This window comes from Podarcis pityusensis (genome assembly GCF_964106645.2).
Source record: "Podarcis pityusensis genome assembly, chromosome: 6".
Taxonomy (NCBI): Eukaryota; Metazoa; Chordata; class Lepidosauria; order Squamata; family Lacertidae; genus Podarcis; species Podarcis pityusensis.
This window is the reverse complement of record NC_138030.1, coordinates 83443150-83468610: the sequence shown is the minus strand read 5'-3', so window position 1 is coordinate 83468610 and position 25461 is coordinate 83443150. Positions and strand designations below refer to the sequence as shown.

The 25461-nt window shown below is 45.2% G+C and overlaps 1 protein-coding gene across 1 annotated transcript in view; it reads right to left on the bottom strand.

Annotated features, from left to right (window-relative positions):
- Positions 1-25461, bottom strand: part of CACNA1E (calcium voltage-gated channel subunit alpha1 E) — a 434559-nt gene that overhangs the window by 18786 nt on the left and 390312 nt on the right. Inside the window, exons 37-42 of the mRNA XM_081010251.1 lie at positions 25346-25442; positions 13575-13680; positions 9796-9903; positions 8574-8674; positions 7410-7516; positions 3148-3256 (exon numbers count right to left, since the gene is read on the bottom strand). Coding sequence (XP_080866377.1) covers positions 3148-3256; positions 7410-7516; positions 8574-8674; positions 9796-9903; positions 13575-13680; positions 25346-25442 — 628 coding nt within the window. The remainder of the gene's footprint in view (positions 1-3147; positions 3257-7409; positions 7517-8573; positions 8675-9795; positions 9904-13574; positions 13681-25345; positions 25443-25461) is intronic.

Sequence of the window (25461 nt, the reverse complement as noted above, 5' to 3'; positions counted from 1 at the left end):
TGAAGTAGGCCTGTTTCCATAAACCATGGTTAGGATTCCATAAACCATGGTTAAGATTAACCACAGTTTGTCCAGGATTCCATAAACCATGGTTAAGATTAACCACAGTTTGTCCAGGATTCCATAAACCATGGTTAAGATTAACCACAGTTTGTCCAGGTTCAGACAACATGGTAAGATCATCGAAAAGAGAAGGGACACCATCTGAATTCCTTCTTGAAGCCTAAGGCTCACCTAGCCTTATACAAACCAGCCCAGTATGTCATTAGTAGGAGTGACATCACACAGAAGAGTCTGGCAGAAGATTGCCTGCAGTTTCTTGTTTCAGGCTGAAGTGGGAAAGAGCACGAGGATGCACACTGTATGTTTTGTGTGTGATACAAACTTTACACTCTGAGAAGCACACAGAGCAGACTGGAGAGGCACACTTATATAGCACTGAAGTGCAACAAGTGTCATGGGTGGCACACAGATGTGCACACACGCACAACCATATACACACACACAGACACTAGTGCTGCCGACTGAAAAGTTGAGTGTATGTTTGGGTCAGAGGCATATGTTCACATTTGTGTGATGTGACTAAACAGTTTAGTTTTGCAGCATGAACACCAGCAGTGAGACACGATGAACACAAACCCAGAAGCACTGGATACTGTTGCTGGTTTTTTTAACCCTGGGTAAACCACCTGATGAAATGACTACAAAATGAGAGGAAACCAACCTGTGAAAAGACCGGCATGATCAACAGTTCCAATGAACAATGAATTTTTTAAAACTAGCTTAAGCCAGAAGTAACCACTGATAGCATCCCAATGATCTGACTTGATTATTAATCGGTAGTTTGCATACATTTTGCATTTCTAAACTTCTGCAAAACATGTCTGTCCGTAGCCAAAGGATTAACAGTTGCGAGAATGATTGTACCTTCCAGTAGGGCTTATCCATTCACTGATTCTCTAGTTGCTAGAATTGTCACTGAACATTCATTAAGGTTAAAAGTCTCTTAGAATCTCTAAGAAACAGTTGAAAGCAACAGTTTTATGTGTTTTTATAATTGTATATTCTATTGTTGTAACCTGCGCCGAGGCCTTACGGAGAAGGGCAGGGAAATAATCCAATGAATATGAGTAAGTATAAAATAGTGTTGAAGGAACCCCTGCTTTTGAAAAGAAAAACCTGTCTGATTGCACATAGTGCACAGATACAGTGCTACCTCTGGTTATGAACTTAATTCATTCCGGAGGTCCGTTCTTAAGCTAAAACCATTCCTATTCCTGAGGCTCACTTTTGCTAATGGGGCCTCCCACTGCATGCATGCCTCTGGTGCGCAATTTCTGTTCACATCCTGGGGCAAAGTTCGCAGCCAGGAGCAGCTACTTCCGGATTAGCAGAGTTTGTAACCTGAAGCATTCATAACCAGAAGCGTTCGGAACCAGAGGTACCACTGTACCGTGTTTTATTTGGGTTTGGTAGAGGAAGGAAAGGCAACATCCAGCGATGTTCAAGCTTTTGAATACATTTCAGATTAAAATAAGGACAAAGCAATATATTTTGTGAGCATCTGTTGTTACTTTTGTATACCTCATGAGAACCATAGTAAAGATAACCATTTAGTACCCTGATTCCTATCGGGAATAGACAAGAGGTCCTGCCTCCAGAAATCTCCTTTCTAGGTGGTTGTAGGACAGTGGCAAACTCTGATGGCTGAGTGTGTTCATTAGGCCTATCATAGTTGTGCAGCTATGACATCAGCACCCCTTGATAGGTCTCTAAGAGGAGAGACAAGGAGTGGATATTTCCCAGACGAATACCGTTGCTCAGGTAGACAACAGAGCCTTGCCTGGCGTACAGAGAAGTTCACTCTTCTTCTTGTAAAACCTGCCCAATATTCACGCCTGATCCTGGTTGTACTCTGTAGTCTAATCTTCTTCAAGTCAGCTGCTCTTGGCTTCCCAATGATCCTATCAGAGATGAATCCAGGAATGGCGGCTCATGTTCCCAACAATCATCACAGGTCTCCTCCTTTTCTCTAACTGAAACGGCACCCTTGCCGTTCGACAAGAATGGCTCAGGGTGTGACCAGACAGAATTTTGGAGAACTCGTATCTTTTTTTTTATCCTCTTGAGGTGGATATAAATAAACAAAGGGGAGGGAATTAAACCTGGCCCAGTTTCAATACAACACCCCACAGGATGGCTTTTGGAAAGACTGGCAGAATATTTCCTAGGAATAAAGGTCTAGAAGGAGAGAAGAGGTAAGATTAGTAAAGCCGTCTATATAGGCAAGCACACTGATGCTTGAACCCCAGACGGCACCCCAAAGTGCCAGGATTTCACATGAAGCAGTGCAGAATGCCACTTCTGCCCTTTGGAGGAGGTGGAGTTGTGGGCTTCACGGCCCCAGCCCCTGCGCGATTGGGGGGATTCCCAGCCGTGTCACCTCCTGGCCAGCCAATAGGCTGGCTCTGGGGGTGTGGCCTGCCCTATTTAAACCAGGACGTGGCCGGGGATCTCCCTCTTTGCCGCCTGCCAGCTGTTCCTGTTTTTCCCACCCTCCCGCCCTATAAGGTTTTTGTTCTTTGACCTTGCTATGGACCTTGGTTGGTCGCCGTTGAGGGGCCTAGTAGGAATTTTTCCACTTGGCAAATTGGCACCAGCCACTTGGTTTTCGCCTACCACGCAGCAAACCGTCACAACTTTCTTGGTATTGGCAGTTAGGCATTGGTATTGCTCTGTAGATAAAAGAGGGGAGGTAGCGCCATCACCTGCCCTGTATATTGAAGGGTAGTCAGATAAATGATTCCAGGGGGTGTGGCTCTGCCCGAAGCCTATGGAGGTGAGGGCCTAAGGCACGCCCCCAATCAGTGACCCCAGGGGAGTTCCTAGTTGATGTGCATCAACAGGGCTCCCCCTACTGGTGGTTAACCCTTCCTGGACTTCAAGCGGACGGGCTGAAGTCGGATATAGTTGGTTAGGACCAATGCCTAAGCCAATACCACTCATCACCTGTAACCAATAATGGTGTGGCCTTATTTAGCCCATTAACCTTAATAATTGTGTCATGTATCATTATTTCCACTGGGGAAGGGGCGGGAGCTCGCCACACAACAGGATAGCACGAGAAACATTCATAAATGGACTTACCAGAGATTGTTGCTCTTGATATTCCCCATGGGATGGATCCATGCAAGCCAGCTGGAAGATCTCTTGGGGAGAGAGTGGGCTCAGGGAAGGGAATCCGCTCCTGCTGCTCCTGTAAAGTTAACCTAGCTTCAAATGAAAGGAGAACACAAAACTCTGATGGTCCAACTCCTGTCGGTTATTTCTCTGACTCCCGCCAAACAGAAGATCTTGAAGCATTTCATTAAGAGCCTCACTCCACGATGAACAACACGCCTTCTCTGGGGCGCAGTGGATAGCTCAGCCAGTAGAGCATGAGATTATTGATCTCAAGGTTGTGAGTTCAAGCCCCACATTGGGAAAAAGATTCCTGCATTGGACTAGATGATCCTCATGGTCCCGTCCAACTCTAGAATTTTACAATTCTACGAAGATCTCCAGAGGCCACTGCCATTAGAAGTAAATGTTCATTTAGAGGAGAAACGGGGCCTTCTCTGTGGGGAGTTTGTGGAGTTTTCTTGGGAGAAGCCGCTGGTCCTTGTAAGGTGTTATGGTTTTATTACTATTGTTAAGCTAACCATATGATAATAAACACAAGGGGCATGATCCAGCCAAAGTAAGGTCCACTTTAATCCTGTTTATTCCAAGGGGAGAGGTTACACATGCAACTTAACTCTGTCCTGTTAAACTCAATGGTCTTATGAACCCGGATTGTGCAGGAAGGACAAGAAAGCCAATTTTAATTTGCACACAGCAGCAAAAGATTAAAAAACAAGCCGTCTTCAAACCTGCCCCATCAGCTGTTTTGTTTTTTTAATCAATAGTGTCACCCGTACAGCTGTACCATCAACTATTTTTCCTTCCAAATAAATATGCCCAAGTAAATGTAGTACTTATGAAACATGTGCAGTTGGTTGACAAGCCAAAAGTGATTTAACAAGGGCTGAATCAGAGAAAACCTTTTCCACAGTGGCCTATATGTTGCTGGAATAATGTTTTGTACACGCAGGGGGTTTCTTTGAGTAATATTTTCATTCGAAGTTATATCTAGACTGCATGTAGAGTTTGAAAAATGCTATCAATGGGTTGTTGTTTTCCCCACGTTCAGACTTTGAATGGCAGGGAAAGAGGCTATGCCTTGACATTGCACAGTATTTGGAAAATTTTGGAGGAGGAATGGAAAAGGAACAATGGGCTATTCTGGCCTTTTCTCCCATTCAGCCTTCATGATCAGGGCTGGTTTCTTTGCAATTCTGCATCTTCTGTGGATTATACTGGAGGCACGCTGAGTCTCTCTGTAGTAGAAAAGACTGCTGATAGCACTGTATCCACGATTGGCTCTGTTCCCTAGAATGATGGACTTGCCAGGTTATGGTAAGACCCAATTCAGATTTGTCTCCCATTTACTGGTCATTTCTGTTACGTCTTTTGGCACTTTCAGATGGTGAGCTGGTGTTGTTGTTGTTTAGTCGTTTAGTCGTTTCCGACTCTTTGTGACCCCATGGACCAGAGCACGCCAGGCCCTCCTGTCTTCCACAGCCTCCTGCAGTTTGGTCAAACTCATGTTTGTAGCTTTGAGAACACTGTCCAACCATCTCGTCTTCTGTCATCCCCTTCTCCTTGTGCCCTCCATCTTTCCCAACATCAGGGTCTTTTCCAGGGAGTCTTCTCTTCCCATGAGGTGGCCAAAGTATTGGAGCCTCAGCTTCAGGATCTGTCCTTCCAGTGAGCACTCAGGGCTGATTTCTTTAAGAATGGATAGGTTTGATCTTCTTGCAGTCCATGGGACTCTCAAGAGTCTCCTCCAGCACCATAATTAAAAAGCATCAATTCTTCGGCGATCAGCCTTCTTTATGGTCCAGCTCTCACTTCCATACATCACTACTGGGAAAACCATAGCTTTAACTATACGGACCTTTGTTGGCAAGGTGATGTCTCTGCTTTTTAAGATGCTGTGAGCTGGTAGCATTCTCTTAATTGTTGCTTTCCCCTTTTATTTTGCAGCAGAGTATATATGCTGTTTCCCTGCATGCACATTCTGTTATGTTTTGGTCACATAGCAGGCGCAAGCCTCCTCATCTTTCTCCCAACTCCTCCTCATGGTTATTTAATCATTTCTAGACGTTGTTCCTTCTCCACCCACCCCCCTGCCACACACACACACCACAGAAAACAGTAAAGGACTTCATGCAGAGTGACTTTCTCTCTGGTTGTGAATTTTCTCCGCTAAAAGAAGAGTTAACGTTCTGCCCTTTCTAAGAAACTGTAATTCCTTCCCCCTTTGCAGCAAGAGTTATTAAACACACACACACATGAAGCAACAGGAATTCTCTAATTGGAGGGGGGGGTGTCAGATTAGCAGCAGTGGAAAGAGGAAGCAATTAATCAGGCAGAAACCAGCAGGAAGAGCTTGAAGAAAAATAAGGGAAAATAGCAACAAGGAACAACCACACCTGTGGAGTTTTTGCTAAGGTTCCATTCTCTTCAAATCGGATTTTCCATGGTAGGGATTCAGCTGATTCTACAAGGGGATGGCAATATTGTCTGAACTGCCTGTGTTATAAGAATTCTAAGGTCTCAAATGTAGAATAAATATTCATAAATGCACACATATCTAAATATATAAACCAGGGGTCAGCAAACTTTTTCAGCAGGGGGCCAGTCCACTGTCCCTCAGACCTTGTGGGGGGGCAGACTATATATATATATTTTTTTGGGGGGGGGGTGAACGAATTCCAATGCCCCACAAATAACCCAGAGATGCATTTTAAATAAAAGGACACATTCTACTTATGTAAAAAGATGCTGATTCCCGGACCATCTGTGGGCTGGATTTAGAGGGCGATTGGGCTACATCTGGCCCCCAGGCCTTAGGTTGCCTACCCATGATATAAACCATGTGTCTGAAATAGTACAGGAGAGTAATCCTGAAGCCATTTTGACTCTCCCATTAACCTCAAAATATTCCTCTGCAGTAAGGGAGGCAAATGAGGAAAGCCTTCCCACTGTCTTTTCACCTACAAATCCTGTCTTAAGGGTGTATTCGTGCATGAACAGGGTGAGCCAGTGACCTGGATTCAGGAACTAAAATATTAACCATCACCAAAGAATAGCCAGGCTGCACAGGTAATGCAGTCAGTGACCTTTATCAGATATCCCGGCAGACAGGATTTCTGCTGCAGACTGCCTCCTATGGTGTATATCTGATGATTTTGGGGTGGTCTTTGGCTAAGGAGGTTGGGCAATGTCCAAAGTCTTTAAAGGGTCCTGCACACTTTTGTTCAGGGTCTCTCCCTCCTTGCAAGGAGGGGAGGGAACTCTGCTGCAACAGAAAAATAAATATCTGCCTTGCTTTCCACTGGATCCTGCCTCCATCCATTCTTCTCTGACTGATCATGGACTTGGGGGGCTCAGAGCCCCATGGGGAATTGGGCGGCAAAAGCCAAACCCCAATTTTTACATCACCTGTAAACTCAGTTGAATGGGGTATGGCTGTCATACGTCGAGTGCCTCATTTGGAATACGGAACGATGTTTATGTCAATTCTGGTTCCTCCGCTTCTCATTTCTCCATTCTTCAGACATTTTTTGCCCCATTCCTGCATCAGTTTGCGGTACCACAAAGATCTGTACACTCCCAGCATATGCAGTCTTGCCTCATGTAGAATCACAGAATTGTAGACTTGGAAGGGACAAATCCAACCCCTTGCGATGCAGGAATCTTTCAGCCAACATGGGGCTCAGACCCACTTGAGATTAAGAGCATCGTGCTCTACCAACTGAGCTATCTATGGTGACTAACACACACACACACACACACACACACACACTTTTGCAAGCAATTTTCCAGCACATCATGCATTTTTTGTGTGTGCCCTTCCTCTTCATATTCACATTTTGCATGCATATATTTGTTGGAGAGCTGCAACACAAATTGTGAAGGACAGTTGAATGACGGTTGTTGTATTGGTTGTGGAGTGCAAATTAAGCAGGCCCATGTTAAAATGCAAACTGGATTATTTTCTTGCAGTGGAGGAGGGGAACAGTCTATCGGTTGTCCCTCCCCCTTGCTAAACTGCATCGGAGCAAGCAGGTGGGACAACCCCTCCACAGACGCTCTCCTCCTCTGCCAATCACAGGAAGTCCAAATTTATTATTTCTCTCCCACCCTTAGCCAGGAAGAGCGCATTGCATATTTAGTGCCATTTAAAATACAAGACAATCGCAGCATGAATACACAGATATGCCCGCATGGACATGTCGTGTTACTCAAACATCTACACTTACAGTCCTGAAAGGGTATCTTGCTGGAGGTAAGGCAAAGCTTTGGCATTAGAAATGATCTCCTGAGGAAGAGAGGAAGGCTCCATGCGCTGGAACATTGGGGCATTTTTCTGAATTCAAAATAATAATAAAAAAGGGGAGGGGGAAATAGTCTCAATGCAAAATACAGATTGGTAAATAGACAACAACACAGTGTTTCTTAAGGGTGAATCTAGTTATGATAGGGAACTGTACCTCTTTGGCATGCACATCTGAAGTGGGTTGGGTGTGTGTGTATCTTACAACTAAAGGTGTGAGTCAGAGCAGCTGAACCCTTTCCCCTGCCCTCCCCTCTCTTCCTCTGGCCATAGGACGCGGGTGGCGCTGTGGTCTAAACCACCAAGCCTCTTGGGCTTGCTGATCGAAAGGTTGGCGGTTCGAATCCCCGCGACGGGGTGAGCTCCCGTTGCTCTGCCCCAGCTCCTGCCAACCTAGCAGTTCAAAAGCACACCAGTGCAAGTAGACAAATAGGTACCACAGCAGAGGAAAGGATGGGGGGAACCCCTAGAGTTTCCCCCAATCTGATCTGGTCCTGTAAGATGAGCTGCACTGGGGGGATTTCTAAGCCTTTGTGGTTAATTATAAGACAAATCATGCCTTCTCCATTGCTCATGAACTACAGTAAGGCTGTAAGCATGGTTTATATGGGATGGAATGGGATGTCACAATCAATGGCATTCACTTCAGGGAATGCACCCCCCACCCCCACCCCCGGGGATGGAGGCATTAATGTGACATATGCTATGGCTTGTTCCTTCTGGAATCCAGTATGGGAGACACAGTTGACCCCCTTCTGTGATGCCCCCTGCCCATTTATTCCTAGAGCCACCATTGCCTTGTAAATTGCCTGAATGGAAGGCTAGCTGGGAACTGTACATAAGTCAAGATGAGCTCCTTGGGGAAACAGCAGAAAACAAGCCTAACAGTTAAGGCAATCATGAAAAACCAAATACGGAATGCATCAATAGGTTGGAACTCAATAGGTTGGAACAATAGGTTGGAGCTGTTAACTCCTGCACAAATAACTCCCAGCTGCCCATGTTGACCTTTTTTGTGCAAGTATCCTTCCATAAACTTTCAACCCTCAATGCAGTAGGATTGCTGTTACTTGCTGCAGTGGACCTGTACCTGTTCTTCCAGTTGCTGCCTTTGTTTTTTAGCTTTACTCTGCTTATAATAGTCCATTATCATCATGGCTGCATAGATTTTTCCAACTGTCAGGTCCGTAGCTGGAAGTAAAAGGCAGAGTTCTATGTTAACAGAAATGATGCTCTTCAGGTGCAATAGCAGCTGTGTAGAAAGTTGAATCAGGGACATGCCAGTCATTGCATGGCTGTGAAGCAACCATACAAGTTCATTACACAAAGGAACGCCCTTCGCTCTGTGAATCTTGAGGTGCCATTGGCTATCTGTTTGAGGCACCTCCTGAAAAATGTGTTTTTCTGTTCAGGCCTATTTTTTTATTTTTTTTGCTAAAACTGATTTTAAAAGTGTGCAGGTGTGTGTGTGTGTGTGTGTGTGTGTGTGTGTGCATGGGCAAACGAAGGCGTCATGACACCCGGAGCGGGGCATAGCTACATAGGGTGCATGTGCGGCATCATTACGTACGGCGCATGCGCTGTACATAGCAACACCACACATACGCTGTACATAGCGGTTTGCTGCCGGCGCCACTCCAGCGCCGTACAGATGGTGCCGGGATTCTCTGCTTGCGGCTGCTGCCACGAATGGAGGATCCTCCACATGCGGCTGCAGTGGCTCGCGCCATTGCGAGCCCCCACGGGGTGCCTTCTTGTCACCCTCCCAGACATGGCACCCAGGGCGCACCACCCCCTGCCCCCCATTGCGACGCTACTGTGTGTGTGTGTGTGTGTGAATTGCTCCAAAGGTTGGCTACTTGGAGATGAGAATTAGCAGGAAAATACTTCAGAATTTCATTCTCATGTTTATGCCTGGGACCTAAAGATAGACGGTCACATTGCTTTTTTTCTTAAAAAAATATATGTTTAAGGGTACTCTCATTTTCCGACTCATATTGAAATACTGCCCCTCAATGAGGCCAAACTTACATCCACAACATGTTTAGGGGTATGTGTACCCCTGCGTACCCCCAGAAAAAAAGCACTTGATGGTCATATAAAATATCTGCAAAGTAAATGGCCAGGAATCAGGAGGTAAATGTGATCGTTTATCTCCCTCTTCTTTGTCACTCTTTGGCAACCAAGCATATCTCTCTATGCATCCATCTGTCCTTCCAACCATCTACCGTTTCCTACTTCTTCCAGTCTTCCCCATCCCAGTCCTGTCGTCATAGGGACCTGGCAGCCGCAACGCCTAAACAATAACTCACTTTTTGGCATAGGCACCAACAGGTCCAGCATCTTCTGTGAAAGGTGAGGCCAGATGGTCAAAATCTCTTTCTGGAGCTCGGAGTCCAGCTGCTGCCAATCTGCACCACCTAGGAGAAAGCGGGTCAAAATGAAACTGAACAAACTGCTCACAGATATGTAAGGCAATGGCACACATTACCGATCAGATCTGCATCCCACTCTTTCCCAAAGAAACTCAGGTGGCAGTGGAGTACCTTCTATCATATGTGGTGGACCTGCCCCAAGGTGAAAGACTTCTGGGAAAAGATTTATAATGAATTGAAAAAAATGTTGAAATATACATTTATACAGAAACCAGAGGCCTTTCTTCTTGGAATAACAGGTTTGGAATTGCAGAAGAAAGATGTTAAATTATTTTTGTATGCCACAACTGCTGCTCAAACCTTATTAGCTAAGAAGTGGATGCAAGAAGTACCAACAGTGGAAGAATGGCAGATGAAGATGATGGATTTTTCAGAGCTAGCCGACCTGACTGGAAGAGTCCGTGACCAGAAGGAGGAGGAGTACCAGGAAAAATGGACAAAATTTAATGATTATTTAGTTAAATATGTTAAGTTAATCTAATTGGAAAAAGCTTGCAATTACCAGATAGGTTTAGGATTTAAATATGCAACATGATGAATTAATATGTCTAATACTGAATTGGAAAGAAAGAAAGATGTTAAGTGATTAAGTTAATTTTATAAGAATACTGGTTTGGAAAACCATTAAAATGATATTCATTGAAATTCAACTAGGGGGATACAAGGAAGTCACTTAACAATGTTAATAAGATTAGTTTTACTAAGGTTATGATTTATGTTTGTTTGTTTATGTGTTTGTGTGTTTATAATTTTGTGAAAATCAATAAATTTTTTGAAGAAAAAAAAAAGAAACTCAGGTGGATGTGCAGTGGGTGGAGGGGTGTGTTTCATATTTTTTATCCTGACAACAACAGTGAAATATGTGAGGCTGAGAGCACATGACTTGCTCAAAGGCCACACAGCCAGCCTCATGACTGTACAAGGATTCAAACACCAGAATACCTGGCCCAAATGTAGACCTCTGGTCCACTATACCACAGTGCCTCAGCAGGAAGAAATACAGAATTACCGAGAAGGGAAGATTTCAGTACAGAACTGAATGCAAACATCAACAGAGGCCCATCAATGCACAGGGGCAACCATATACAGTATATTTCATCTAGAGCTTCTGCTGTCAACATTGGGCCTTGGAGGCATCAGAAGCAGCATGACTGATTTCGGGTACCTCCAAAGCTCAGAGCGTCAAAGACAAGACTCTCTTGATGAAGAGGAGGGTGGAGAGCCACCCCAAGACATGTTGCTTCTTGAGGTACAAATGTCCCACCCCACAAGATAAGGTACCCAGTGTTAGCCAAGTTATTTTGGCACGAGAAGCAGAGAATCTCAGAAGCACCTCTCCCTGGAACAACAAATTAAATAGCTAAAAAATGTATTATTCTTCAATGACACCCAAAATCAGACGTCTCACTCGGCCCTTATGTTCCTGGGAGAGAGACACCCACAGATTCTAATTGGGTACCAAGGTCAGCCAAAATGAATGGACTTCTGGCATCAGGGTTTGACACAGTTCCCATTTTCCCTCCCATTGTGAGACTGCGGGCACAAGGACATGGTAACTGTTAGAATTCCTGCTCCATGATTGCAGTCATGGGATTATTGTCTATCATATGACGGTATATGTTTTGACTCCACAGAGTGGGAAGTGGCGGAGACAGGATGTTTGTGTTACTGTGTTCCGTGAAGTGGGACTATTGTCCTTTGTTCTGTCTCTTTGCTGTCTGATGCTAGAGAGAGAGGGGGAGCCATGTTGCAGTGCTCCGTGTGTGTTTATATGTAAATAAAGTAGATTAGCCAAAATGCTGAGTTGCTGAGGTCTGTTACGCAAGCTGCAAAGACTCTGCGGATCCCTAAATGTGCTGGTGTCTGTCGGCATCGGTCGTTGTGATGTTCAGGCTTAAGAAAGCTTTTGAAGCTTCCAAACAATCGACCAGGAGGGAGAGAACATGCCAGTCGGGCATGTGTCTCTGCCAGGGTCCTACTTGAGTGTAGGATGAGCTCCTGACAGTAACTTGTCTTCATTTAGCAACAGTCTGGCAAGTTTAGCTCTGCAGATGTCAAGTCCCGGCATCCCTGCCAAAACTAATTTCCACCTCCCAACCTGCAGGGCAGAAATGTCTTCCCCCCCCTCCAGATTAGATCCTTTCACATACAGGAAAGCTTCAGAAAGCTGCAACAGGTATCAAAACCAACAGTTCTTTCAGAGTTGCAAGTAAAATTCAAATGGTTGGGAATTAAGACACATTGGTGTCGATAATGCAGGAAATCTACTTCCCCCCTACATAAGTCCTACATACACCTTTCAAAATTATCTTATTATACACACTGCCAGTCCCTCATTTAAGATACCAGGCCTACTGCAACCCACACAAGCCTTCTGTTAATCCCAAAGAGCTGATCCTGGTGGCTCCATTCAGACTCTGATCCTAAAGCCATCCCACACAGACCTGCTGTCACCAGCCTCCTGCTTTCAGTGTCAGTAGTTTTTAGGTCAGATTAAGAATGGAAAAGTTGTGAGGCCCTGGGAGAAGCTAAGCAAAAGCTTTGCGAATATCCCTAAACATGGGAAGACAGATGCCCCACTATTTCAGCGCTTGCAGGAAGTGGCAAGGCAATAGGCATCCATCACATCTATAAGAGAAAAAGGGCCAGTGTGTTCCTAATTTATGCTGAATATCTGGAGAACTGATTTATTGGTGCTTGTCCCAGGGCTGAAAAAAAGGTGGGTATGTCACAGGGGCAGGGAATGTACTTTGCCGCTCTTAAAACGTCGTGCTTGGGTGTGTACATACCACACATTTAAAGCACATAAATAATTCTGGGGACTGTGGTTTGTTAAAGACAGTGGCGTAGGAAGGGGGGTGCGGTAGGGGCGGGTTGCCCCGGGTGCCACCGCTGAGGGGAGTGTCAAACTGGAAAAAATAAGTATTTTAAAAATAAACTTATTGAAGCTCCTCTCTGGGAGGTGGGCGGGGCTTCCTGGGTCCCGGATGCCACCCTCCTTGCCTAGGGACCTTCGTCCCGCCCCAAACCCAGCTGGCCAATCGGCTGGAGCCACGGCAAAGGCAAGGCAAAGGCTGATGCTGCTGAGGCTGAATTCCTTAGCCCCCCGCCAGCAGCAGTTGGGTTTTTTGGGCCACTGAGGTGGCCTGCGGAGGCCGAGGTGGCCGGCCAACAGTGCCTGGGTTCCGGGGCACACGTGGACGACCTCCTGGGCTGCTAAGCCAAAGCTGCTTATGCTCATAATGTTCAGTAAATAAACCAGAAAATAACACTTGCGACTGTAAGTATCTTATTTTTCCATCTTTTAATAGTTTGAATGTGGGGGGGTGGGGGTGGGAAGGGACAATAAATTTTCCACACCGGGTACCACCTGACCTTGCTACGTCTCTGGTTAAGGATGCTCAGAACTGTAGCTCGGTGGTGGGCAAACTACACTTCCCATGATTCTTTGCGGGAGGCCATGTACTTTACAGGTACAGCTTGTACACAGCCTTTATATTCACCCAACCATTTCTGAAGCATGAGGGATGTGGAGTAGACTGCCTAAACAGCTTTTTTCCCCCTGCAGAATTCTCAGGCGTTGGACGATTGGCAAGATTCCCAAGCACTGGCCCCTTTGGCTGTTCCATCTCAGCCGCCTGCCCCCGCTGCTTTACCTTTAGCAATCTTAATGTCCAAAGCTGTTCGAATGAGCGCCATCAAGGTGGAGGAGAAATGGACGGTGTTGTCCTCGGCCACCGGCATATTCATCAGGACCAGCCTCTGCACAAGAGAGTGGGGGTGGGGAAGCGGGGGTGGGGGGAAGCAGGCAGAAAACAATATCGAAAAACGTATCAGGGAGACACGAGAAAAGGGGGCTTAGAATGCATCAAGTAGGATAGCCAAAAAGGAGGGCAAGGATCGCCCCCTCCATCCCCCCCAGCTGGTATCACGCCCCCCCCCCAGTGTGCCTGCTTGCTGTCTTTTGCCATTTTTATTCATCTTGTCAAGCCTACATGTCGTTTTACTGACTTGGAGCAAGAATTAGGACTTTGCAAAGGAGAGACAGCCCCACGGGATCTGTATCTCCATCTTTTTCAGAGCCATTTTGTCTCTTGCCCCCTCCCCCGATTTTGTTGAATCTTGCATCCCAGGATACAAACTCAGGCCTCTCTGTGATAAATTTGCTACCCAGCTACATCCTGGCGCCCCCTTTTTGAGTTTGCGTTTAATTTATTTCAGAAGAAAGATTATGCTTGCAGCATGTGATTGCCCATGCAATGGCTTGAACTCATCTCCAGTCTGAAGCGGGAGGAAAGAGAGAGAAAGAGCGGGTGCAAATGAAGAAAAACGGATGACCAAGGCAGGAGTGGGTAGGTCATGCTCCTTTTACCCCCAGGAGGGGAGAGTGAAATGGCCAAATCCACTTCCCAGAGTGTACAGACTGCTTTGTATATCGTTCTGTGCTCCCCCTGCCACACCTATTCACCCAACCTCGTTCTGGTCTTTTCGGAGCCACCATCGACCCAAAACCACTAGGTGAAATTCAGGATCAAAAGTAGTAAACATGCTTCCATTTGTGCAATAAGTTCTCTCCCCCCCCCCCTTGTGTGCTTCTAGAAACAGGTGAGTGTGAGTGCGAGTAAGCGCTGCTGTGAACAGAAGCTAAAATCCTGGATAATGCCACAGACTGGCAAATCTGAATGGCTAAAGGATATATTTTCAGCTCTCTTGTACAATCTGAACTCAAACGTGTCTAAGTCCTGAAGCTTTGGCTACAACCCTGTCACAGAATGCACACAGGATGCCAGAATTTCCAGAATGGTGCATTCTCTCACCGGATCATGGCCTCCAAGAACCTGGTCTGCAAATTCCTTCTGTTACTAACACGGATTGAAGGAATGCTGCTTAATGCAGTCAACCACAGCACTCCGAACATCACATCACCCTTTCTGGCTCAGCTTCAGAGGAGGGTGTTTCTGGCCATCTAGGCTGAATGAGTGCACCATGCAACTGTTAAGTCATGAGCTCCACTGAAGACAATTCAGCTTGGTGAATATTCCATGCTCCTTCTACAGCCTTCAGCCTTCCTTCCTTGTCTTTCCATTAGTCAACACAGACTGAGCTGCACGGTTTTAGAGTGATTGCCTATAATCTTTACAGTTAGTTTTCCATATGGCCCAACACAAGGGAACTAAATATATTCCATTCAGGACTGTAAAAGACGGTATATTTTATTGAGCTAGCTGGTTATCATAGAATGGGAGAGCTGGAAGGGTCATGTTCTGGAAAGTTTCAGTTTTCAACTCTATCAGGCAGATAGTTGCTGCCTTGCCAGACATCTTTGGGAGAGGAAGAGGTTAAGGAGTAAACCCTGCAGAAATCTGGAGCGGAGTCCCTAAGACATTTGGATGATGTCTTGTGCGCCTCCTTCTGGCAACTCCTGCAACCAAGCCAGTGCCAAATGTATTGCTCTGCTTTCCTTTGGACAACATCAGTGAGGCCGAGAGGGGGGTCTTGTCTTCTGGGCAGCCCAGGACCTCCATACTCACTGTCCAGGCTTGTACCCTAGAGAGGTCACTTCAGTGCTGCTAATGCAGCAGAATAACAACAACAACAACAACAACAACAACTACAACAACAACAACAACAACAATAATATTTATACCGCGCCCATCTGGCTGGGTTTCCCCAGCCACTCTGGCCAGCTTCCAACAAAATATTAAAATGCAGTGGTCTGTTAAACATTAAAAGCTTCCCTAAAGAGGGCTGCCTTCAGATGTCTTCTAAAAGTCTGGTAGTTGTTTTTTCCTTTGACATCTGGTGGGAGGGCGTTCCACAGGGCGGGCGCCACCACCGAGAAGGCCCTCTGCCTGGTTCCCTGTAACCTTACTTCTCGCAGTGAGGGAACTGCCAGAAGGCCCTCAGCGCTGGACCTCAGTGTCCAGGTTGAACGATGGGGGTGGAGATGCTCCTTCAGGTATACTGGGCTGTTTAGGGCTTTAAAGGTCAGCCCCAACACTTTGAATTGTGCTTGGAAACGTACTGGGAAACGCGACGGGAGGCAGCAGTGACAAGTTACCGGTCTCTGCAGCCACAGCAGACGCTGTGATTCTCTTGCAGTTTGACTTCACCCCTGGAGACGCACTCCATTGTCACTCGAGACAGATGGATGCCAACAGCTATGCAATGCTACTCACCAGAGGTGGGGAATCTGTGGCTCTCCAGATGTTGTGGGACTACAGTTCCTATCATCTCTGTTCATTGGTCAAGCTAGCTGGGGCTGACGGGAACAAATCTGGAAGGCTGCAGGTTCTCACCTTCTTGCTATGCATATACATTCAGAATTAAGTCCCAATGAGCTTGACAGGGCTTATTCCCATGCAAGCATGCTGAGGACCACAGCCCTAAATTGCTTAATGAACGTTGCATAATCAGAACTTCTTCTAATATGACGAACCATCTTGCTGCAAGCTGACTTATTTTCAGAGAGTTAACATAAATGCCTCATAAATGTGCTGAAAAACACATCCACCCATCAGATGGCAGAAGGTGTTCTAAGTAGGTGCAGATGAAACAGTTGAGCAGGGTCCTTACTTGCTTGGAGGATTTCTGCTCATGTACACCTGTATGCATATAAAATGCCTTCTGACATCTGTTAAACACAGAGATGTGGAGGGAGCGTGGCAGAAGTGGGCCTGCCTAGACCTCGTGGTGATGTGAGCTCTTCCACACAGTCTTTCAACACACAGAAGGATTTGTGTAAACCTTTTATGGAGTCAGGTCCCCTGGCACATTGACCCAGTAACATTCACTCTGTATGACAGTGGGTTTCTATGATCTCAGATCCCACGGTGCTTTGAATCGGAGGGGGCAGATGGAACCGGTATCCTCTCCATGCAAAACATTTGCTCTATCAGTAATCCAAAGCCTCTCATACTTTATTGCGAATCTCTCTGTCTTTCGGAACCGACAGCATAATAACTGCACGTACTAGCTAAAAATTACTGTATTTTTCCGTCTATAAAAGACGCCCCCATCTATAAGACACCCCCTATTTTGGGGGACTCAGATTTAAGAAAATGGGGGAGATGTAGCTGTGTATAAGACACCCCCTAATTTTTGATATTATTTTTAAGGGGGGAAACCTAGTCTTATACACGGAAAAATACGGTATTTGCAAGAGCTTAATTCCAGAGATTCCTCCTCCATTACATTAAAGCCGGCATAGGCAAACTCGGCCCTCCAGATGTTTTGGGACTACAACTCCCATCGTCCCTGACTGCTGCTCCTGCTAGCTAGGGATGATGGGAGTTGTAGTCCCGAAACATCTGGAGGGCCGAGTTTGACTATGCCTGCATTACAGTAACTACATTTTTATCTCCAGGAGTTATATTAAAGATGACCACTGTGTGTCTCCTACGCTGAAAAGGGATCACCTTAGCTTTCAGGCTCACTTTAGTTACACTGACATTACATACATTCCTCTCCTATAACAGCCATGCTTCCATTGCAGAGTATCACACCTTGTGTGGCAGGTAAGTATTTCGTAGTGTGCAAGCAGACCAGTACTTAATGGTTTGTGAGCATTCGGTAGCCATAAAAAAACAAATAGTCCTTCCTCCCCCCCCCCAATACGGTCAGCCACCCGCACTCCCATCCCATGCTAATGCGTCCCCCATTTCTCACTGACCAGCAGCCCATAAAGGAAAGAAGGGTTTGTTCTACCTTATAAGCAACTTTGGAGGGACATCTCTTCCCGAGGCCTAGTGGTGGGGACATGAGAGTCAGCATTTCATACATCTCAGTGTAATGGATACGGCCACTGGTCATGGAGGGGAAAGAGGACAACGGGAAAGGGAGGAAGATGCAGAGGAACGAAAGGAAGAAAAACAAGGCATTCCCAGAGACCCCAAAAATGCCCCCAAACAAAACAGAACACAGGGAACAGAAGAGAGAAAAGAACAGACAAAACAGGAAAAGAACAGGAAACCCATTAATCAATGCAAATCATACATGACAGCCTGTGCTGATGTGGATTTATATCGACCCTCACACAGACCCAAGAATGGCACCGGCGTGTTTTGCCAGCCTTCCCATACATATTGGCTGGCGTTGGTTTCTTACGGCCGGTTTCCCCTTGCAGGTGTCGTGCCATTGCCCCACCTCGTTCCCAGGGCTGTGTGCAAGTGGTATATAAATCAAGATACACAACACTCCAACAAAGGGTTATTCAGGATATGGTGGTGCAGATGTCAGAGAATGAGCAGGACCTGAGCTGTTGGCAGAACCTGCGTTCTTCCTCACCAAGTCCTGCCCTGAGATTCACGTTGTGGCATAACCCGTGGCTGAAGTGGCATGTACCGCCCGCCTCTGGCAGTGCCTATGCAACCGGAAAGCATCACCTTGCATAGGAGGGTAGTGAACCAGGCTCAAAGGAATGTGTTTCTTTTGCTTCCATCCAGCCCTGGGGATGGAGAACTTTCCCACCATGCGCTGGTGCAAAGGCATGCTAAGTGGCTAAGAAAAGAAAAGCAGGAAGAAAATTCTACATGCCATGCTCTTCCCGCCCCCCGGTTCTTTCTCACATGCGGCTTCAATTTTCACCTGGTTGGAGTTTAAAGAGTCTTGGCAGAGGCAGCTGTTTTGGCCTTCTGAGGTTCAGGGTTCATTTGTGCTCCCCGCATTCTAAAGTAACCGTAAAGGACACCCCCTGGCTATCTGAAGAAGTGTGCGTGCACACAAAAGCTTATACCAAGAAGAAGAAGAAGAGTTTGGATTTGATATCCCTCTTTATCACTACCCTAAGGAGTCTCAAAGCGGCTACCAATCTCCTTTCCCTTCCTCCCCCACAACAAACACTCTGTGAGGTGAGTGGGGCTGAGAGACTTCAGAGAAGTGTGACTAGCCCAAGGTCACCCAGCAGCTGCATTTGAAGGAGCAGGGAATCGAACCCGGTTCACCAGATTATGAGTCAACCGCTCTTAACCACTACACCACACTGGCCCTCAAGTTTGCTCCAAGAACAAACTTAGTTGGTCTCTAAGGTGCTAGTGGACAATTTTTAATTTTTTAATATATTTTGACTGTGCCAGACCAACACGGCTACCTACCTGAATCTACTCCCTGGCTAGTACTCCCTATTTTGTAACTTTCTCATTGCAGCGTCTCATCAGCCTATGCATAAGAGTTTCATGGAGAGGAGAACAGCTATGTGGACTTCCAGTAGAAAAGGCACAACTACTGACTTGGGGGCTTTGTTCGGAATCTTTAAGCTCCTCCTCATCTTCCTGGGAAAAAGTGTCACGCGCCCAGGGCTAGTTGTTGTTCAACGTCTCTATAAACGACTTGGATGAAGGAATTGAGAAGATGCTCAACAAATTTGCGGATGACACCGCAGATGGGAGGTGCATCTAATACCACTGAAGACAGAATCGGGACACGATATGTACTCAACAGATTGAAGGACTGAGCCCAACCTAACCACAGGGACAAATGTAAGGTTCTGCACTTAGATAGGAAAAAACAGATGCACAAATATAGGATGGGGATACCTGGCTTACTAGTAGTACATGTGAAAAGGATCTAGGGGTCTTGGTGGACCACAAGCTTAACATGAGGCAACAGTGTGATGCAGGAGCAAAAAAAAGCTAATGCTATTCTAGGTTGTATCAACAGAAGTCTAGTGTCCAGATCCAAGGAAGTAAAAGTACCATGCTATTCTGCCTTGGTCAGAGCACACCTGGAGTACTGTGTTCAGTTCTGGGCATCACAATTTAAGAAGGATATTGTGCAGAGGAAGGCAACCAAGATGATCAAGGGTCTAGAAACCAAACCTTATGAAGAACGGTTGAGGCAGTTGGGTATGGTTTTTCCCCAGGAGACTGAGAGAAGATGCGATAGCCATCTTCAAATATCTAAATGGCTGTCACTTGGAAGAGGGAACATGATTGGTTTTTTCCTGCTCTGGAGAGTAGGACCTGAGCCAATGGCTTCAAGTTACAGAAAGGAGATTCTGACTAAGCGTCAGGAAGAACTTTCTGACTGTAAAAGCTGTTTGACAGTGGAACAGTCTCCCTTGTGAGGTGGTAGACTCTCCTTCCATGGATGTTTTTAAGCAGAGATCGGATGGCCATCTATTATGGATGCTTCAGTTGATATTCTTGCATTGCAGGGGCTTGGACTAGATGACCCTCAGGGTCCCTTGAAACTCTACAATGCTGTGGTTCTGTGGTTCTAAGTATGGGGATCAGTGGAGAAGAAGAATAAAGACCACTTCTCCCTATTCTCATCATGGATGCTCTTACTAGCTTGCAGATGAGACAGACAGACAGACAGATAGAGAAAGAAGGAATGATGCAGGAGAAAGCTATCCCAAGGTGCTTAGAAAGGGCTTCTCAAAGTGGAAAGCTAGGCATTTCTCCTCTGTTCCCAGAAAGAGACACTGGGAACTTCTGCTACTGGGAACTTGCCTCCTACTTCCTAAGTCAGGTCTTTGAACTTGCTCCAAAGGCCTTTCTTTTATCTTTGAACTAAACAAATATGAGCACATTAAGAGCTACATCTACATTAACTGTATTATTTGTAGAGGTCATTCGTTGTTGGTTAGTCATTTAGTCATGCCCGACACTTTGTGACCCTGTCTTCCACTGCCTCCTGCAGTTTGGTCAAACGCATGTTAGTAGCTTCAAGAACACTGTCCAACCATCTTGTCCTCAGTCATCCCCTTCTCCTTGTGCCCTCCATCTTTCCCAACATCAGGGTCTTTTCCAGCGAGTCTACTCTTCTCATGAGGTGGCCAAAGTACTGGAGCCTCAGCTTCAGGATCTGTCCTTCCAGTGAGCACTGAGGGCTGATTTCCTTCAGAATGAATAGGTTTGATCTTCTTGCAGTCCATGGTACTCTCAAGTCTCTTAATTTCTTGTTTTCTTGTTTTTTGTTTGTCTTGTACTTGATCATTTGTATGCTGTTGTCTCAGTTTCCTCATAATGTCCACCTTCCCCCATTTTAAACATGGGCCCTTTATTTAACATGTCTAGGCAGTCCTTCTGGTGGCTTGTGCATCATGAAAACAGTTTTTACGGGAACTTCTACATTCAAGTGGGGCTTTGCTTGTTGCTGTTTTTATCCAAGGACAGGCCTTGAAATGCTCTCCCTCCCTAAAAACTGCTAGTTTCAAAGTAAGACAGATACTTTCAAATCTGATTTACTTCTCCCTCCCCCAGATATTAGGTCTGTAGCCCTGAGCGAAACATTTCAAATTGGGAATTATATATAATTTTGTGGTGAGCAATGAACTAAATCATAGCTCTGAGACCTTGCAGTAAAATCTTGTGAGAAACAGAAGGACAGGACATTGTGGGGACAGAGATGGCAAACAACCGTGGAACAAGTGAAGTTGAAAACTAAGGGCAATTGGATTTTCATGACTATAGAAAAACGGCAAGTATTTGGATAAAAGCCTTTTTCTTTCAAAATGTTAGAAAAGCCAAATGCCAGTGAAAATCTGGCCAAGCCTTGGTCCTGTACACAGTAAATGCTATACACGTAACTGTCAACTTGCCCAATGATCTTTTGATGACTGTAACCGATTGAATCCCTAGCCGGAATTAAGATTGCCGGAAGAAATATCAACAACCTCAGATATGCAGATGACACAACATTGATGGCAGAAAGTGAGGAGGAATTAAAGAACCTTTTAATGAGGGTGAAAGAGGAGAGCGCAAAATATGGTTTGAAGCTCAACATCAAAAAAACGAAGATCATGACCACTGGTCCCATCACCTCCTGGCAAATAGAAGGGGAAGAAATGGAGGCAGTGAGAGATTTTACATTCTTGGTCTCCATGATCACTGCAGATGGTGACAGCAGCCATGAAATTAAAAGACGCCTGCTTCTTGGGAGAAAAGCAATGACAAACCTAGACAGCATCTTAAAAAGCAGAGACATCACCTTCCAGCAAAGGTCCGTATAGCTAAAGCTATGGTTTTCCCAGTAGTGATGTATGGAAGTGAGAGCTGGACCATAAAGAAGGCTGATCGCTGAAGAATTGATGCTTTTGAATTATGGTGCTGGAGGAGACTCTTGAGAGTCCCATGGACTGCAAGAAGATCAAACCGATCCATTCTGAAGGAAATCAGCCCTGAGTGCTCACTGGAAGGACAGATCCTGAAGCTGAGGCTCCAATACGTTGGCCATCTCATGAGAAGAGAAGACTCCCTGGAAAAGACCCTGATGTTGGGAAAGATGGAGGGCACAAGGAGAAGAGGACGACAGAGGATGAGATGATTGGATAGTGTTCTCGAAGCTACCAGCATGAGTTTGACCAAACTGCGGGAGGCAGTGGAAGACAGGAGTGCCTGGCATGCTCTGGTCCATGGGGTCACGAAGAGTCGGACATGACTAAACAACAACAACAGCAACCAATTGTTCTTGCTGTTGCTGCCAAGTTGGGAGAAAACCTACATGATTTCTATTATCTCTCCATGATCAAAAGGCAGTTCTGTAAACTCACTATTGGTTGTGAGTGTCAACCATGGAATGCAGTAAGTTTTAATGTTTTCTGAAACTGAACTGCATGAGTACAGAAAGGCAACAAAAGATTTGATTTAGCTATGAGAGAGGTTAACTTAATTTAACTTAAGGTTAAATTGCGTTAAGATAAATTATGGAACTAAATTTGAGAAAGAGGGAAGGACTTGCTGGAACAATCAATTGAACTAGAATACAAAAAAGGAGGTGTGAGGAAGTCGAGGAAATAAGCAAATGAAAGATAAGGATATGAAAATACGGGGTCTTTTTTTTGTTCTTTTTTCTTCTTTTTTTCCTTCTATTTTTTTTTAAAGGTGTGTGTTTTTTAAATGTTTCTGGTTTTTTTTCTTTTTTTAATGTTTTGATGTACTGTTGATGTTTTGTATTATTGTATTTCCTTTTGTTTTTGAGGTTTTGTAATTGTTTATTGCTTGTATTTCTTTTTTCTTTTTTTTGTAATACTTAAACTCTAATAAATATCTTTTTAAAAAAGAAAGAAAGAAAGAAAGATGCGTTTTAAGACCCAGGCATCTGGTGCAAAAAGAGAATATGGGCTGGTACCACATGTTCTTCCCTCACCCTGGGAAGCAGTGCAAGAACCATGAATCATAGAATCATAGAATCATAGAGTTGGAAGAGACCACAAGGGCCATCGAGTCCAACCCCCTGCCAAGCAGGAAACACCATCAGAGCACTCCTGACATATGGTTGTCAAGCCTCTGCTTAAAGACCTCCAAAGGAGACTCCACCACACTCCTTGGCAGCAAATTCCACTGTCAAACAGCTCTTACTGTCAGGAAGTTCTTCCTAATGCATGAAGGACGATCCTAAACACTAACGTATTGCAAAGATGCATAGTTGTGATTTGTGAAGCACATTGCCCCATGAGCGGCAATTCCTGTACTATATCAAAGGCAAGGTTTCTCAAAACCATGTCTCTTGAAACAGCTCTTTATTAAAAGGGACACACTGAAGTAGAAGCCTATTTGTTCCGAATGTGGTGGAACGATTGTACTGTACCTGTGGCAGATTTCAGACCAAGGAAAGAGTGAAATATGTCTCGGACAAGGGCTTCCTAAACAACCTCAACATTACTGGGTGATGTGTCAAGTGAACGGCAGATGCTGTTTCTTAGACATCTTTAGCCCTAGAATGCAATGGTGAAGAGGACTTAAAAGCAAAAGGAAATAAAGAATGACTGGTTTGTTTACTTTTTAGGGCTGCAAAAAGCCCTAAAAACAAAAAAGCAAAAGGAAACTAAGAATGACTGGTTTGTTTACTTTTTAGGGCTGCAGAGGGGCTCCATTTACACTGCTCAACAGTATTACAGACAGCTGTTTATACCAGTGCCAAAAGTTGTTGCTTTTGCTTATACACTACAGCTTATGTCTTATTTTAGACAAAACGATTCACCCTAGCACATGTGTAATAAGAGTATATTACACCATAATGTCACCAGGAAAATAATCAGTGACGTATTTATGTGGAGGCTGAACACTTGCTAAACTTACAGAGCTAATTATTCTGTAAGGTTAACCCATCTTGGCTGTCATTTGTTAAATCACAATAGAAATCATCGGGAGTGGGTTTCAAGAAGGAGTTTTGGAATTGGCAAAAGAATAATGCACGAATCTGAGGTTCTTTTGCAGCTTCTCTTATGGAGATGACAACTTAGATTGCATTTTTATTTATTTATTTTGAAGCTTACTCAACTACAAGCGACGGAACAAAATTTAATCCTAGTCCTCATCTAAACTGAGGTTTTTTTCCCCTTGGCATAATGAAGGTTGAAACCATTGTTTACTGCCAACTACTTGGTTGCAAAGAATAGACAGCCAAAGCTCGCAAGAACTACAAGCGATCAGAGCTTGTAATTTGCAAAAATATAAGAACAGTCTAAATGCTTTCCAACAATCTGTCAGGTCAAAAAAAAAAGAATTTGACACACGTGTGTGTGTGTGTGTGTGTGTGTGTAAAATAGAGGTACCCACAATGGGCAGTGCTTTCAAATAAACTTTCATTAGGGCCTAGGTCTTACTGAGATGTCAGTCTGCATCACTTCAGACTGCATGGGAGATAGAATGTTCTTTCATACAAAAAAATAATAATATTCCTTCCACATAGAAAATTAAATATTGGGGGCAAGGGTTCTTCTAGATTAGCCTTCTATCATCTGACACGCTAGTTTTCTTTGTTGAATGGGGTTTTAAAACTTTTTGGCTGAGGAGTAGTGAGCTGTATGAGCCCTCAGGCTACAGCAGATGTCACCAAGAGCTGGGCATAAATCAGGATGTTGAGTCTGGCAAACTGAATAGCACTGTTGGGAGATACATCCTGAACCCCAATGGCATTACTCTGGAGGGTCAGAAACAGTGCAAGATTCAATAACTAGAGCTCCTGTGCTTAAAACTGTAACACCTTCACAACCGAGTCTCTGGTGATGACATCTTTCTCCCCATGTCCTCCTCGCTTTGCTTTTTGTCCCTCAACCCCTTGCCTTGCATTGTCTTCTGCATTTTTTTGTAGCCGCACTGGTTAAAGAGCAATAGCAATGCCCACTCGGAAGATAAAAGATGTGCCGTCAGAGAGGGCTCTGATCCGAGAGGCAAAGGTCGTGCTTCCCGGGTGTATTATCCGTGCGCAGGAGACACAACCCACAAAAGAAAAGAAAGGAAGGAAAACCTTTAGAGGACCAGAATGAATTTGCAGCTTAGGCAGACAAACCAAAGCCTTCTCCCCGCCCCCCATCCCTTCCTGGCCCCAACAGCTGCTGGTTCTGAAAGGGTGTGGATCTCTTTAAACTCAGGTTAAAGCAATGCCTGATGAGGAGCAGTGGTGGCAGAGCAGAGGGTCGGGAAGGAGGGGTTTAACAGGATGTTCCCATTGCCGGGTTGTGGCTGGGGATCGGGAGGCAAACCTTGTACGCCACCCTGTAGGGGCAGTTCTCTCCCAGGCCCAGAGGAGGCGAGATCACCCGTACTAATGTGTACATATCCTTATACAGGATTCTGCCACTGGAAAGGAAGCACAGGT